Raw genomic sequence first — 16,165 nt, 5'->3', positions numbered from 1 at the left:
AATGGGCAAAGCAATTAGCATTTTGGTTTCATTAAAAGCATTACATGTGCAGTACTGAAATCAGAGTATTGGCAGATGGTGCGTACTTACAGTGCATCTTATTAGATTCCTGGAAGTCTTCATCTTCCTTATTCACCAGGTGCGGTGCAGTGGTAAACATTCTAATATTATCATCCAGGAGTAAACTTTCATTCTCATCAAACACTGTGGGAAACAGATAGAACTCCTTGTTTACATCTTTCTGTAAATCAAAACAAAAACAACGAAGTGAAGATAGGGTAAGTGTAGCAGAAAGGCTTCCATGTACACAACACTATTTGGGCACAAACTCGCCAAAGGAAGGAGAAGAGGTTTCCATTCCTCTTCGTAGATGGGGCTCACGACATTGTCCAGTTGACTACCAGAGTTTTCATTACTATCTGTGTAGTAGGCTTTTGGTTCAACATGATCTAAGTATCTCTCTGCACCTACGAGTTCTGACTCCTCTCCCCACCTTCCTGCCAGCTCTGCCCACACCAACGGAACACACCAACAACAATTACTAAAATAGGGGGAGTAGATGGCTGTGCCAGAAATTAGAGAAAGTGTCATCCACACTTATTCATGAAAACTTAAAGAATTTCTATAAGGCAGAGCAGGAGAAGCAGATAGAGGGAGGAATCATCTTAAGTGAAGAAATAGCCTGCCAAATGAGGGGGGCCAGGAATTCACACAATCTCTAGTCATCTGGACAAACATTCTCACTTCCTCTCCCCCGTCCCTGCTGAAAAATAAGCAAGCAGAAATGCTATCTGGTCTATGAAATGTTTCAGTAGTTCAGAAGAAGGCAATCAGTCTAAGAGACCAAAGCGTATGAACCCCTAAAAACTAGATACTCCCTCAAAGAAGAGAAAACTTTGTCTTTTTTTCTGAGATAGTTTTTTTTCAGATGAAAAATATGATTATCAAGTTTTTAAAATCCAGCTAAAGCAGAGAGCTGAAGGTTAGATCCTATAGAAAACTAAATCAGTGATAGAGATAATTTTTTTAAAAATTTATTTATTTAAGAGAGAGAGAGTGGAGGGAGGGGCAGAGGGAGAGAGAGTCTCAAGCGGACTCTGAGCTGAGCATGGAGCCTGATGCAGGACTCAATCCCATGACCCTGAGATCATGACCTGAGCTGAAACCAAGAATCTAACAATTAACTGCTTGTACCAATGAGGTGATGCCCCTGTGATGGAGATAATTTTAAGAAAGGTCTCATAAATCAGAAGAAAAGATTCAAAGATGAAAAATACATACGTAGTAACAATTTCAGAAAGAGAGGCATTATAAAAGGGGAAGACATAATGGTAATAAATAATGGAAACGTTTACCACTATAAAGAGAAAATTCAGATTCAAAAGCTTGACTGCCAACAAGGCAAAAGTAGTCATAGAGATCTATGCTTAAAAATATTCTGGTAAAATTTTTGAATTTCAGACATAGACAAATTTCTACAATAAGTCATTTTAAAAGTGTTATTACAGGGCGCCAGTCTGGCTCAGATGGTTGAGTGTCTGCCTTCAGCTCAGGTCATGATCTCCAGGTGCTGGGATCAGTCCCATATCAGGCTCCCAGCTCAGCGGGGAGCCTGCTTCTCCCTCTCCCTCTGCCTCTCCCCCTGCTTGTGCTTTCTCTCTCTCTCAAATGAATGAATAAAATCTTTAAAAACAAGTGTTATCACAAACATTGGACTTCTCTAGTACATTAAATATCAGAAAAAGATGGAGTAACATTTATGTTTCTGAGGGAAAAAGATTATGATACAAAAATTCTGTACCTAGCAAAGAACAACAAAAATATGTTCTCACATGTGTAGGGACTGTAATAGAAGACTGCTACAGTCACTTGTATTCTGATTTATAGAGAAAACTTCAGTAAAAGTCTACAGGTCATATTTTCTGATCATAATGCAACAAAACTAAAAAATACTAATAAAGGGACAAAAAGTTAATAAAATTAAAAAGATCATATTTGATCCTAATAACTCTTAGATCAGAGAGGAAGCAAACATGATTACTAAATACTTGGTAAACAACATCTATGAGAACAAGGCATAATGTATGGAATATACTAAACATATAAACTGAGAATCTGAAATACTTTTATTTTTTTAGAGAGAGAGAGTGCACAGGGGTGGGGGGAGTGGAGGGGCAGAGGGAGAGAATCTTAATTAAGCAGGCTGCACTCCCACTGTGGAGCCTGATGTGGGGCTCAATCTCACGACCCAGATATCATGACCTGAGTTGAAATCAAGAGTTGGACACTTAGCTAACTGAGCCACCCAGGCACCCCTGAAATACTTTTTATTTTAAGGAAAACCAAATAAAAATAAATGTTTGTAAATATCTGCAAATTTTAGAAAAGTAAAATAAAAAAAGAAGAAAGGAATTAATAAAGGCAAAAGAGAACCTGTCTAATAAATTAGAGCACAAATTAAAATGGCTAAACCTAAAAATGTATTATTTGAAAAGACCAATGAAATATACAGATCTCTGGCAAGTCTAATAAAAAAAGATGAGCGATAACCTAAAAATACCACAATAGAACTGAGAAAGGAATATAACCACACATACGGAGAAGGAAAAAAAGATTATTATGTACAATAAATGTTCTAAGTTGACTAAGAAGAAGGTACCTGAATAGACCAATATCCATAGGTGAAATAAAAATGTGATTAAAACACATTTTAATAGAAAACAAAAGAAGGAAAGAAAAAGGAAAACCCCTAACTACTTCTTTTTTAAAAGTCACACACTTGAGGGGCGCCTGGGTGGCTCAGTCGTTGAGCGTCTGCCTTCGGCTCAGGGCGTGATCCTGGCGTTCCGGGATCGAGCCCCACATCAGGCTTCTCCACTAGGAGCCTGCTTCTTCCTCTCCCACTCCTCCTGCTTGTGTTCCCTCTCTCGCTGACTGTCTCTCTCTGTCTAATAAATAAATAAATAAATAAATAAATAAATAAATCTTTAAAAAAAAAAAAAGTCACACACTTGAGGGATGCCTGGGTGGCTCAGTTCATTAAGTGTCTGCCTTTGGCTCAGGTCATGATCCCAGGGTCCTGGGATCGAATCCCACATGGACTCCAGGGGAGTCTACTTCTCCCTCTGCCTGCCACTCCCCCTGTGGTGTGCTCTCTCTCTCTGACAAAGAAAGAAATAAAATCTTTAAAAAAAAAAGTCACACAGTTGATGTAATTTTATGGGCAATTTCTTTCAAATCTCTAAGGAGCAGATAATTCCTATCTATTTAAATAGTTCCCAAGTATTCAAAACGTGGAAATCTTCCCAATTTATTTAATGAAGATAGTATAACCATGATACAATACCTTAAAAAAGCACACAAAATCTAAAATAATATCACTTCCAGCTTAGGTGAGAAATTCTAAATAAAACACTATTAAATTCAATGCAGAAATATAATTGAAAAAAATATTTAAAAACCACAGTGCTCATACCACCAGCATTTTTCACAGAGCCAGAACAAACAATCCTAAAATTTGTATGGAACCATAAAAGACCCCAAATAGCCAAAGCAATCCTGATCAAGGAAAGCAAAGCTGGAGGCATCACAATTCCAGACTTAAAGCTGTTATTACAAAGCTGTAATTGTCAAGATGTACTGGCATAAAAACAGACACGTAGATCAATGGAACAGAATAGAAAACCCAGAAATGAACCCACAACTATATGGTCAACTAATCTTCAGGAAAGTAGGAAAGAATATATAATGGAGAAAACACAGTTTCTTCAACAAATGCTGTTGGAAAAACTGGACGGCAACATGTAGAAGAATGAAACTGGACCTCTTTCTTACATCATACACAATAATAAATTCAAAATGGTTGAAAGACCTAAATGTGAGACAGGAAACCATCAAAATCCTAGAGGAGAACATAGGCAGCAATCTCTTTGACATCGGCTGCAGTGACTTCTTACTAGACACGTTGATGGAGGAAAGGGAAACAAAAGTAAACATGAACTATTGGGACTTCATCAAGATAAAAAGTTTCTGCACAGTAAAGGAAACAGTCAACAAAACTAAAAGGCAACCTACAGAATTGGGAAAAGATATCTGCAAATGACACATCTGATAACTCTATAAAGAACTTATCAAACTCAACACCCAAAAAACAAATAATTCAGTTAAGAAATGAGCAGAAAACGTGAATAGACATTTTTCCAAAGAAGACATCCAGATGGCTAATAGACACTTGAAAAGATGCTCAAAATCACTCATCATCAGGGAAATACAGATCAAAACCACAAAGAGATATCACCTCACACCTGTCAGAATAGCTAAAATCAACAACACAAGAAACAACAGGTATTGGCGAGGATGCAGAGAAAAGGGAACCCTCTTACAGTATTGGTGGGAATGCAAACTAGTGCAACCGCTCTGGAAAACAGTATGGAGGCTCCTCAGAAAGTTAAAAATAGAGCTACCTTATGACCCAGCAATTGCACTAGTAGGTATTCATCCAAAGGATACAAAAATACAGATTCAAAGGGGTACATGCACCCTGATGTTTACAGCAGCATTATCAATGATAGCCAAACTATGGAAAGAGCCCAAATGTCCATTGACTAATGAATGGGAAAAGAATATTACTCAGCCATTAAAAAGAATGGAATCTTGCCATTTGCAATGACATGGATGGAGCTAGAGTATATTATGCTAAGTGAAATAAATCAGTCAGAGAAAGACAAATACCATATGACTTCCTCACATGTGGAATTTAAGAAACAAAACATATGAACATATGGGAGGGTGGGAAATAGAGAGGGAAACAAACAATAAGAGACTCTTTAGAACAAACTGAGAGTTGCTGGAGGGAGGGGATGGGGTGAGCTAGATGGGTGATGGGTATTAAGGAGAGCTCTTGTTATGATGAGCACTGAGTGTTGTTTTAAGTGATGAACCACTGAGTTCTACTCCTGAAACCAATATTGCCTTGTATGTTAACTAACTAGAATTTAAATAAAAATTTGAAAACAAACAAAAAAAGCCCACAGTGTTCAAGCAATGTTTTTCCCCAGAAGTGCAAGACTGGTTCAACATTAGGAAATCCTTAATGTAGTTGGTCATGCTTACAGGTCAAAGGAGAAAAGATACATAATAATTTTTTAAATAAAAAATTTTAAATAAAATTACATATTTTGGCACTAGATATTCCCTCCACTTTCCCCCAGATCTTTGCAAGGCTTCCTCCTTGAAATTTAGATCTCACCTCAAATATTACATTCACTTTATCTGAACTAGGATTTCTGTTCACTATCACATTACCCTAAATAGAAATTCCATGTTCATGGCTAGGAAGACTCAATACCACCAAGTTGTCAGTTCTTACCAATTTGATCTATAGATTTAATGCAATACCAATAAAAATACCAGAAAATTATTTCTGGATATAAACAAAGTGATTCTAAAGTTTATACAGAGAGGCAAAAGGCCCAGAATAGCCAACATAATACTGAAGAAGAACAAGGTTGGAAGACTGACACTTCCCAACTTCAAAACGTACTACAACACTACAGCAATCAAGACACTAGGGCATTTGTGAAAGAATAGACCAATAGATCAATGGAAAGAATGGAGAGACCAGAAGTAGACTCACATAAATTTAGTCAACTGATTTCTGCCAAAGAAGCGAAGGCAATACAGTGGAGCAAAGATAGTCTTTTCAACAAATGGTGACATAATAACTGGACGTTTACATGCAAAAAAATAAATAAATAAAAGAATATAGACACAGATCTTACATTCTTCATAAAAATTAACTCAAAATGGATTACAGACCTAAACATAAAATGAATAAAATAAATGTAAAATAAATAAAGTTCCTAAACGTTAACATAAGAAAAATCCAGATGACCTTGGCTATAACTCTTTAGATATAACAACACCTAAACACACAACCTGTAAAAGAAATAATTAATAAGCTGGACTTCGTTAAAATTATAGTTTATGCTCTATTCAAGATAATGTCCAGAGAAGTGAGAAGACAAGCCACAGACTGGGAGAGAATATTTGCAAAAGACACATCTGATAAAGAACTCTTATCTAAAATATCGAAGAACTTTTAAAACTCAACATTAAGAAAACAAACAATGCAATTAGCCAATAGACAAAGACCTTAACAGACATGTTACCAAAGAAGATACACAGATGGAAAATAAGCATATGAAAAGATGTCCTACTTCATATATCATTAGGGAAATGCACATTAAAACAACGGTGGGATACCACCTACTGGGACGACCAAAATCTGGAACACTGACCACACCAGATAGTGACAAAGATGTGGAACAACAGGAGCTCCTGTTCACTTCTGGTGGGAATACAAAATGGTATAGCCATTTTGGAAGACAGTTTGGTGTTCTCTTAGAAAATGAAATACACTTCTACCACACAGTCCAGCAACTGGGCTCCTTGGTAGTTACCCAAAGGAGCTGAAAACTTATGTCTACACAGAAACCTGCACATGAATATTTATGGCAGCTGTACGCATAATTGCCAAAACTTGGAAGTAACCAAAATGTTCCTCAGTAGGTGAATGGATAAACAATCTGGTACTTTCAGGCAATGGAACCTGATTCAGCACTAAAAAGGAATGAACTATTGAGCCATGAAAAAAAGACTTGGAGGAAACTTAAATGTGTATTACCAAGTGAAAGAGGCCAGTCTGAAAAGGCTATATGCTGTATGATTCTAACTATACAACATTCTGGAAAAAGGCAAAACTATGAAACATTAAAAAGGCCAGTGGTTACCAGGTGTTGGGGATTGGGAGTAAGGGATAAATAGGTGCAACACAGGATTTTTAGGGCAGTGAAAATATTCTATATGATACCATAATGGTGGATACTTACATTATACATTTGTCTACACCCACAGAATGTAAACACCAAGAGTGAACTCTAATGTAAACCATGGACTTTGGATGATAACAATGTGTCAATGTAGATTCATCAATTGCAACACATGCACCCCTCTGTTGGAAATGTTGATATTGGGGAAGGCTGTGGGGGAGGGGGAGGGGATATATGGGGAAATCTCTACTTTCTTCTTAATTTTGCTGTTACCCTTAAAGTGTTCTGAAAAATTAAGTAGACAAAAATAATAATAAAAAAAATAAAAAATAAACTCGAAAGCTAAAAAATAAAAGGTGCTGTAGTAAGGGGATAGGTAAGAGGGGAGAAAGGATAGGAGCTAGACTTCTTTGAATATGCCTCTTTTTGTAGATTTGATGTTGGAACCAGATAAATATTTTACATTATTATAAAATAATATTACAATTTTTAAAGGCAATCCCTAGAAGAAATAGAAGTAAAATTAATTAAATAAACTTGTGTATCTGGTGGGTAGCAAAACTACACAGAGAGGAGCTACTCCAAGTGACTTTAACTTTGTAATTTGACGGAACATCCCCAGTGGAATCTACTCTCAGGACAAAAAGGGCTGCAAACAAATCTAAATTGTTTTCAATAATTAGACTGCTGGCTGTAGTGCTGTAATTGTGATTTTTGAGGCTGTTGTATGTTTATTGTGGGGTGAATTGAGTGAATGTTTACGTTGGTATCATTGAGAACTAAAATTTTTCAGTGCAGCTGAAGGGAGATACGGATGTAAGATTAATAAAGTTAAGTAAAAAAACAATAAGAATCCTTAGACCTGAATTTGAATAGAAAGTATCAGTATGAACTCATGATGAATTCTATTTTAAAAAATTTCGTTCTCCAGTTCTGCCCGGTGAAAAGGCCTAGAAACAATGATTAAGCCAATAGAAATGAGTGCCTGTGGTGCCCAGATTGTGATTCTAAAAATAACGTCTTACTGAAAAGAACTAGGGCATTTTGGGAGAAATGGCTAATTCCACGTCTGGCTCAGAAAGTGTGTAATATGAACCTAAAACAGCTTTTTATACTAAAAAAAATCAAGGAAGCTTCAAAGACTACCAAGGTCATATAGAAATGAAGGAATCAACCTGAACAAATCCCCTCAGTGGCAGAAAATAGGATATTTGGGGCACCAATAGGGATAATGTCAATGAATTCAACATACGAAATATTCTTAAATCCATGAGTTCACAACAGCACTTAACAAGAAAATAAATTTTTAAGAATCTTTGAAGTATGTTAGAGAACTATTACTTTGAAAATTTGTAAACAAAGGGAAAGAATCAGCATTTGTCATTTCTTTCTTTCTCAGACTAACCAAATAATCCATTAAGGGAAGTTTCTGCTTATGGAAGTATACTGGCTACTAAATGAAGAAGAATGATGGGGTCAGGATGTTACTATTGTGCAATCCCTGATTAGTTAACAATCTAGGAAAGGGTCCTCAGTGGCTGACAACATTCCCAACTGTATAGTATATATTCCCTGATGGAAGTACCCAGTACCACACATGAAGTAGTTTTGAAAAAAAAAAAAAATCTAACCTGAATTTGATCAAACCTATAGATCTAGCCACTGATTATAGGAAATTGAGGGAAGGAGGAAGAAACATGCTGAATGACACCACAGGAATACGAGCAGTAAATACAGGCATGGGAAACTTCCATAGAATAAATGACCCTTGCGACAGAAAAATGCAAGGAAATAACCTTGAGAAACACAACAACTGATTGCAATGAGTGTCATTATTTGGCTACTGTTTCAAACAACAAACGAAACAAGAGGCAGCTGGAAAAATGGGAACATTGATTGGAAATGTGATAAAATTTGATTAAAAATTGATGATACTAATATTATTATGATGATAATTCCAAGGTATGATAATTATATTGAAGGGATTTTTTTTTTTAAAGAGTCCTTATCTTTTAAAGGTTCATATTACAATAGTGAGAGATAAAAACATGATGGAGTTAGGTATTTCTCTTTCCTGGTCAAATGGTCATTTCCTCCTTTCTAAAAAATGCTTTAAGCAATACTTTCCCTAGTGAATGTTGAGCGACCAATTTCATTTTTTATTTGTGTGTGGGAAGTCTAAATGTATCATAAAAGACCTTGGGTTCCAAGGAAAGTCTGTTTCCAACTCATCTTGAAATAATCATGTTAGCCAGAGATTCTCTACACAAGAGAGCTCTTACGAGCCTGAGAAAAATTTGTAATAAACATTATGTGTTATATCCTCACTGTGTCAAAACCCAGAATTTTCTTTGTAATAATGATAATTCAGAAGGATTGGGAAATCATTTTTATTTTTCCTCATTGGACTCACCGGTCTCCCATTTGCACGCAAACTTCCTTTCCTGCATATTTTCATTGGCCCGATAAGCCCAGTGAATATATCTTTGGTGGGATCCACAGCAGAATAATACATCTTAGATAGGCAGACAGGGTCTTTGTAAGTGGGTCCCACTTCTTTGGGGACAGTCCATTCGTAGGTGAATGTTTGTTTGGGTGCCACATGTGAAGCTGAAGGAGGAGGCACACCTGTGAGAAATATCACAGTGGAGAGTTAAATATGCTTTCTAATGTGGTCATTTGAGCCACCACGTAGACTAGACTGGCTTTAGTCTAAGACAACCCACTTCTCGGTTCCTTATTACGAATTAGAATGAAACCCTACTTGAATGGTGTCCACTTGTGCTCCTGTGTCAGGTCACGGATGGGTGTGATTTCCTTCAGGAAGCCTCCTTCTAACCAGTGATTCAAACACACCAAATTGGTGTGATTTGGTGCCTGCTATGGTCTGAATGTTTGTGTCCTCCTAGAATTCACATATTGGAATCCTAATGTCCAATGAGATAGTCCTAGAAGGTGGGGCCTTTGGGGGGCGTGATTAAACCATGAGACTGGAGTCCCCCTAAATGGGATTAGTGCCCTTACAAGAGAGATCCCACAGAGCTCCCTAGCCCCTGCTACCACATGAGAATACAGCAAGAAGTCTGAGACCCAGAAAAGGGTCCTCATCCAACCATGCTGGCCCCCTGATCTTGGACTTCCAGTCTCGAACTGTGAGTAATAAATTTCTGTTGTTTATAAGCTGCCCAGTGTATGGCATTTCGTTACAGCAGTCTGGGCAGACTAAGACAGGGCTGCTCTCACAGCCCCTGACAATGTGCCCAGAACTTTTCATGTTATATTATGTGTATTTCCCCCACGGATAGAAGGTAACCCTCCTGAAGCAAGCATTGTCTCTGTATTTCCCTTGCTAGAAAAACACCTGAAAAGAGGGGGTAATCCATACCTGTTCTATTGAACAACACTGAACTGAAAATAATTTCAGAACTAAAAGGTAACTGCAGATGATTCTGTTCAAATATCCTGATTTTATTCCTGGGGAAACTGAGGCCAGAAAGAATGAATAACTTGCCCACAGTCACACTGCAAGAGGTGGCAAAGGCACTATTCTTCATCAGTCAGCCTGACATATAAAAATACCCAAATGCGTGCATAAAATGGAATATTTGTGTCATTAAAGTTACATTAAAATGATTATAATGCCAAGGAAACAAACTCAGTACAAAAATACAATGACAGGTACTTATATACTATGATCTCAGCTACATTCAATATATATATTATATGTACACAGATGAAAGAGTAGGGGATTATATAAGAATATAAGAGTGGTTGTCTATAGAACTATAGATAATATTTTCAACTGTACCTTTTTATATTTTTCAAATATTCTAAAATGAGCATCTAATCTTATAATTGCAAGAAGATTTTTCAAATCTAAAAATCACCCAAGCAGGACTCCAGAAATGTATTGATATAATCCCAATAAGTTACTTGCAGCATTTTCAAAACTCATCCAATTAAGGCAGGACAAAGTTCCAGACGCCTGTTGGAAATGGAAGGAGAAGAGATTTACTTGCTTCCTGGCAGATGCCTAAGAATGATAGATGAGCGGTATCCTCGGAAGTTCCTGCCTTCAGTTTTTGCAGGGCAGTTTTCCCCGGCTGACCAGCGCAGTGGGTTATTAAATGTTGTTTGGTTACAGAATGTTGTACTCACCTTCACTCAAGGGGTTGTGATGTGAGGTATAGTACGTGCCCTCGTTGTTCTTACTGACCCTCACTCCAATTGGCTCAATACTGAGGGGATATGCTCCTTTGTTATGGAAAGTGACTCTGATGGTATCTCCCACCTCTGCCCAAATGACAGGACCTAGAGACAAAGAGAGCATTGTTAGTCTTCCTTGGTATACAACCTACAGAATACATTAAGAGTAATTTTCTTTGGCTTGTCCTCTGGCAGAAACTGCTGGAAGCAACATCTTATTTATGGCAAATGGAAAACCTGTTGGTTTGTTTGTTTTCAAGTTTATTATCAACAATATGCTGAGGCTAGAAAGAGGTAAGAAGTGCTGTTTGATTTAACTTCAGGTTAAGGAAACTTGTTATCATTTTTATCCAAGTCAGTTTACCAGCTCTATACATCGACAAGAAACTATCCCGTGTCTATACTCTCCTCATCCTAGTTTTCTGTTCGCCAGATATGTGATATTTTTCCCAAGATTCACGGAGCTGCTAGTTAAACCTTAACCATCCAAAAAGCATAAATTAAATTGTCTTGGATGTGAAGAGTAACAATTTTGTGGATTTTCTGTCACCAAAATTAATATTGTTACCAAATATAGAATAAAAACATAGGTATATAGTACATATTTTATGTAATATATAAAATGATATTTATTGAGAGCTTCCCATGTGCTTTCCTGAGTGCTTATGTGTATTAACTCTTTTAATCCTTATAGCATCTTTATGAGGTAAGGACTGTTATTGTTATTTTTTTAAAGATTTATTTATTTATTTGAGAGAGAGAGAGAACATGTGGTGGGGAAGCAGAGAGAGAAAGAAAGAGAAGCAGACTCCCCACTGAGCGCGGACCTCCCGCCCCCGCCCAAGTGGAGCTCGATCCCACCACCCTGAGATCATGACCTGAGCTGAAACCAAGAGTTGGACACTTAACCAACTGAGCCACCCAGGCGCCCCGGGACTGTTATTGTTATTATTGTTCCCGTTTTACAGAAAGAGAACAGGCATAGCAAACTGAGTGCTTTCAGAGGTCACACAGCTGATAGGTGAGGAGTGCGGATAGTCTGCATCCAGACTCTGTGGGCTCACCCGCCACATTCTGTCTAAGGGCCTGAGCAAGAACAGGTCTCTGGGCTGCGCACAAGGCTCTAAGACAGACCCAGCCTTTTTCGTTAATAGCCTGGATTTTATTTCTAGAGGAATGTAACTTCAGCTAAGAATAGAGGCTAATAGCTTTGTTGTCTGCTTAAACCAAGTCATAAACACACAATTCTTACCTCTTGAAGAAAAAAAAAAATCATCGTTTGGAGTCAGGAGAGTTTTTAATGATGAAGATTTACTATTGGTAATTTACACTGGAAAAAGTAATTAGCTGCTACATTTAATTATCAAATGACCTTCCACATCCTTAGTTTGTATGTGGAAATCATACTGAGGGTCCTGAAGTTTCTATTCTTTCTAAGTTTGGGTAGCCCAGGACAGGAGTACAGGGCACCTGGGTGGCTCAGTCAGTTAAGCGTCTGCCTTTGGCTCAGGTCATGATCCCAGGGTCCTGGGATCAAGCCCCACATCGGGCTCCTTGCTCAGCAGGAACCTCCTTCTCCTTCTCCCTTTGCCTTTTCCCCAGCTCCTGCTTGTTCTCTCTCTCTTTCTCTCAAAAAAAATGAATAAAATCTTAAAAAAAAAAAAAAGTGTAACAGTCATAAATATTCTGCATGGACTCACCCAGGAGGCCAAGATGTTCCTCTTCAGGGCCTCTCTTCTTTTGATTTGTGAAGGAGGCATCTGTGTACTCACGATAAACCAGCTTTTTATAAGATCCTCCAATTCTTGTAGTACCCTGTTTAAAAAATACCTCTGAAGCACTGCCAAGAGAAAAAGGGTTTAACAATGGAGTTGAAAGTAGAACAGAAAGCAGGCATTCACATAGGAAAAATTAAAGAACAAAAGTATGACCAGTGCTCAGAGGTAATTCTTATTTATGATTTGCCAAATATTCAAACAGAAGCAGATGGTACCAGGCACGTCATAGAAGGATATTCAATTAATGAATGGGGTATCATGATATAGAGGTTTCACTTTTTCAAGTGAAGTGAAAAATTTTAAGATGGCCCATGTCAATCCTTGATAGTTATTAATTGTTTTACAATAAAATCTTTTAAACAAATTATGAAATGTTTAAAAATACAGTAGCTACTCTTTATTGCATATCAGCACCAGCCTGGTACTTAGGAACTTTCACTTATTATCTGAAACTCATGTGATAAGGCAACCAAGTTGGCATTATTCTCCCCATTTTACAAATGAAGAAATTAAATTTCAGAAAGGCATTTGATTGCCAAAGCCATCCCATTCATCTCTTCTCCCATTTGATGAATGTATCAGACACCTGCTTTTTGCCAGGAAACTTGTTACTTGCTGAAGGCATAACCATAAGCAAGCTGGACCCATCCCTGTCCACAGGGACTTTACACCATTCAGAGAAGACGGACTAGGAACCAATCAACATAATATGATGCAATAAGCACAGGGAGTTATGGAGCAGTTCTCCTGGGGCTGAGGGAAGTGGTGGAAAGAGGACCCAAAGGCTTTCCAAAGAAGTGATTTTTAAAAATTATCTAGAGGAGAGTCAAGTTAAAAAAGATGAAGTATATGTGTGGGGAGAATAGGGTGGGTGTTGACAAAGAGGAAATACCCTGTGGAAGGCTCAGAGGAAAGAGTGAATAGGCATGTTTTACAAAGTATGACAGGAGCATAGCGTACAGGGCAGGGGAAAAGAGACAGAATGAGACAGAACAGAGACAATGAGGCTTGGAGAGATGGGAGGTGGGCAGCAGGACCTAGATAAAGTGTCAGCATTCCATCCCAGAGCAGTGGGAAAGCTTAGAAAGATGTGAGCATTCGGGAGTAGTGTTTTAAGAGGATCCCTCATGTGGGGAGAAAGTAGACAAGTGTTGGAGACATTGAGGATATAATGAGGCAGTACTTGAGGAGAGAAGGAGGGAATGGTGAAGTGGGGAGTCGGGGATGACACTCAGGTTTTGGGCTTGACTGATGGATGCATAGTGATACTATTCACAGAGAGGAGGAAACTCAGATACACAGGGAAGACAATAGGTTCAGATTTGGACATACTGATTTGGAAGGGCCTCATCCAAGTGGGTTATATTTAAGCAATTTGAAATGCAAATCTACAATTTGAAGAACCTTCTGGGCTGAGATGCAGCTTTCGAGTCATTGCATCTGGATGTCAGTGTAGACTGGGACTTAAATCTCTGCTTCAGGAATCACAGACCTGGGTAGAGCCAGGCCCAGCTATTGACCTGTTGTGTGTCATTGAGTTACGTAACCTTTCCAAGTAGCTTGGTGGCAAATAAGACTTCCCTTAGGAGGTGATGTTTGAGCAGAGACTTGTAGCAGGGGTGTGGCATAAGCTCAACATTTTCGAAAGCTTACTTCGGGTGCTTTATGGAGGATGGACAGTAGGAAAGGAAGACTGAGCAGGGAAGAATGGCTGGGAGGCTCTGGAAGTCATTGAACATGGACAGGAGTAGTTTCTGTGAATCAAAGGACACTATCAAGAGAGTGAAAAGATAACTTATAGAATGGGAGAAAATATTTGCAAACCATATATCTGATAAGGGGTTAATATGCAGAATATATAAAGAAATCATAGACTTTAACAACCACCAGCAACAAAAACAAAAACAAACAACCCAATTCATCAATGGGAAAAGAACTTGAACAGCTGTTTTTCCAAATCACCAGCAAGAACGTGAAAAGATGCTCAACATCACTAATCACCAGGAAAACACAAGTCAAAACCACAATAAGATACAACTTCACACCCAATAAGATGCCTATTATAAAAAAATGGAAAAGAAATATTGGCAAGGATGTAGAGAAATTGGAACCCTTGCACATTACTGGTGGGAATGTAAACTGGTTACAGCCGTTCCTCAAAAAATTAGAAACACAATTGTCCTATGGTTGAGCAATTCCATTCCTAGGCATGTACACAAAAGAATTGAAAGCAGGGATGTAAACAATACTTGTCCTTCCATGTTCATAGTTGCATTATTCACAATAGCCAAAAAGTAGAAACAACCCAAACTGTCATCAACGGATGGATAAACGAAATACGATACATGCATGCAATGGAATATCACTGAGCCTTCAAGGGGAACGAATGCTACAACATGGATGAACCGTGGAAACATTGTGTTAAGTGAAATAAGCCAGACAAAAAAGGACAAATACCGCATCATTTCACTTGCATTAAGTGCCCAGAATAGGCAAATTCATAGAGACAGAAAGTAGAAGTTATTAGAGATTGGAAAGCTGCTGTTTAGCGGATACAGACTTTCTATTTAGAATGATGACAAAGTTCTGGAAATGGATAGTGTGGATGATGCTACAACTTTGTGAATGTACTGAATGCTGCTCTATTTTCACAAAAGGAAAGCTAATGCATTGATCAGTCTAATTGTATTCAGTATTTTCTGAGGAATTTGTTGAGCATTTGGTAATTTTTAAAACCATTTTCTTTCATGAACTCAAAAGTCATATTTCTTAAACTGGGACTCATACCAAACACCTTGATAAATATTTAGCAGGCTAAATTTCAGGTACTAATTAAAATGTTAATTGCTGAATCCATCTTTCTTTTTTTAGGGAGGCATATTTTGAAATAGTCCTTGTTCTGAATTACCTTCCAGGAGCTGTTAAGCTTTCTTTGGTGAAGACGTCTATTCCAGAAGGCGCATAGTTCCAGATGATTTCCTCAGCAGCGATGTAGTAATGTCTAACATGTTTCCCACGGATATTGTCCTCTGATGAAGTCTTGTTACAGTCTTGTACCTGGAAAAAGGCCTGGAGCCCAGCTGAAAACCACACGGAAGGAGACATTGGTTAATGAAGCCAATGGTTTTCCCCTCCTATTGCCTTGTAAACACTGCTGGTGAAATAACAGATAGAAATTGAAGAAATAGATAGCTAGAAACAATATTAAAAATGATAGTAAACAGGGTAAGTGATTTACTGATGGAAAAATCAAGCAGTAAAACTTCTCCATATGGCACAGAGAAATCATATACTAGTATTTTTTAAAAATATGGTACCAATCTCTGTGGAGTTTCACTTGGGAGGTCTTTT

The 16,165-nt window shown here is 37.9% G+C and overlaps 1 protein-coding gene across 6 annotated transcripts in view; it reads right to left on the bottom strand.

Annotated features, from left to right (window-relative positions):
- The window catches only part of LOC103678054 (ceruloplasmin), a 58,494-nt gene that overhangs the window by 28,181 nt on the left and 14,148 nt on the right, over positions 1-16,165 (bottom strand). For all 6 annotated transcript variants that reach the window (XM_040636686.1, XM_040636685.1, XM_008707355.2 and 3 more), the window contains 5 exons: positions 15,723-15,894; positions 12,737-12,876; positions 10,989-11,141; positions 9,244-9,458; positions 91-241 (listed from right to left, as the gene is read on the bottom strand). In XM_040636686.1, coding sequence (XP_040492620.1) covers positions 91-241; positions 9,244-9,458; positions 10,989-11,141; positions 12,737-12,876; positions 15,723-15,894 — 831 coding nt within the window. The remainder of the gene's footprint in view (positions 1-90; positions 242-9,243; positions 9,459-10,988; positions 11,142-12,736; positions 12,877-15,722; positions 15,895-16,165) is intronic.

The sequence above is a fragment of the Ursus maritimus genome, unplaced genomic scaffold, assembly GCF_017311325.1.
Source record: "Ursus maritimus isolate PB19 unplaced genomic scaffold, ASM1731132v1 scaffold_20, whole genome shotgun sequence".
Taxonomy (NCBI): domain Eukaryota; kingdom Metazoa; phylum Chordata; class Mammalia; order Carnivora; family Ursidae; genus Ursus; species Ursus maritimus.
This window is presented reverse-complemented; position numbering and strand designations above follow the sequence as displayed.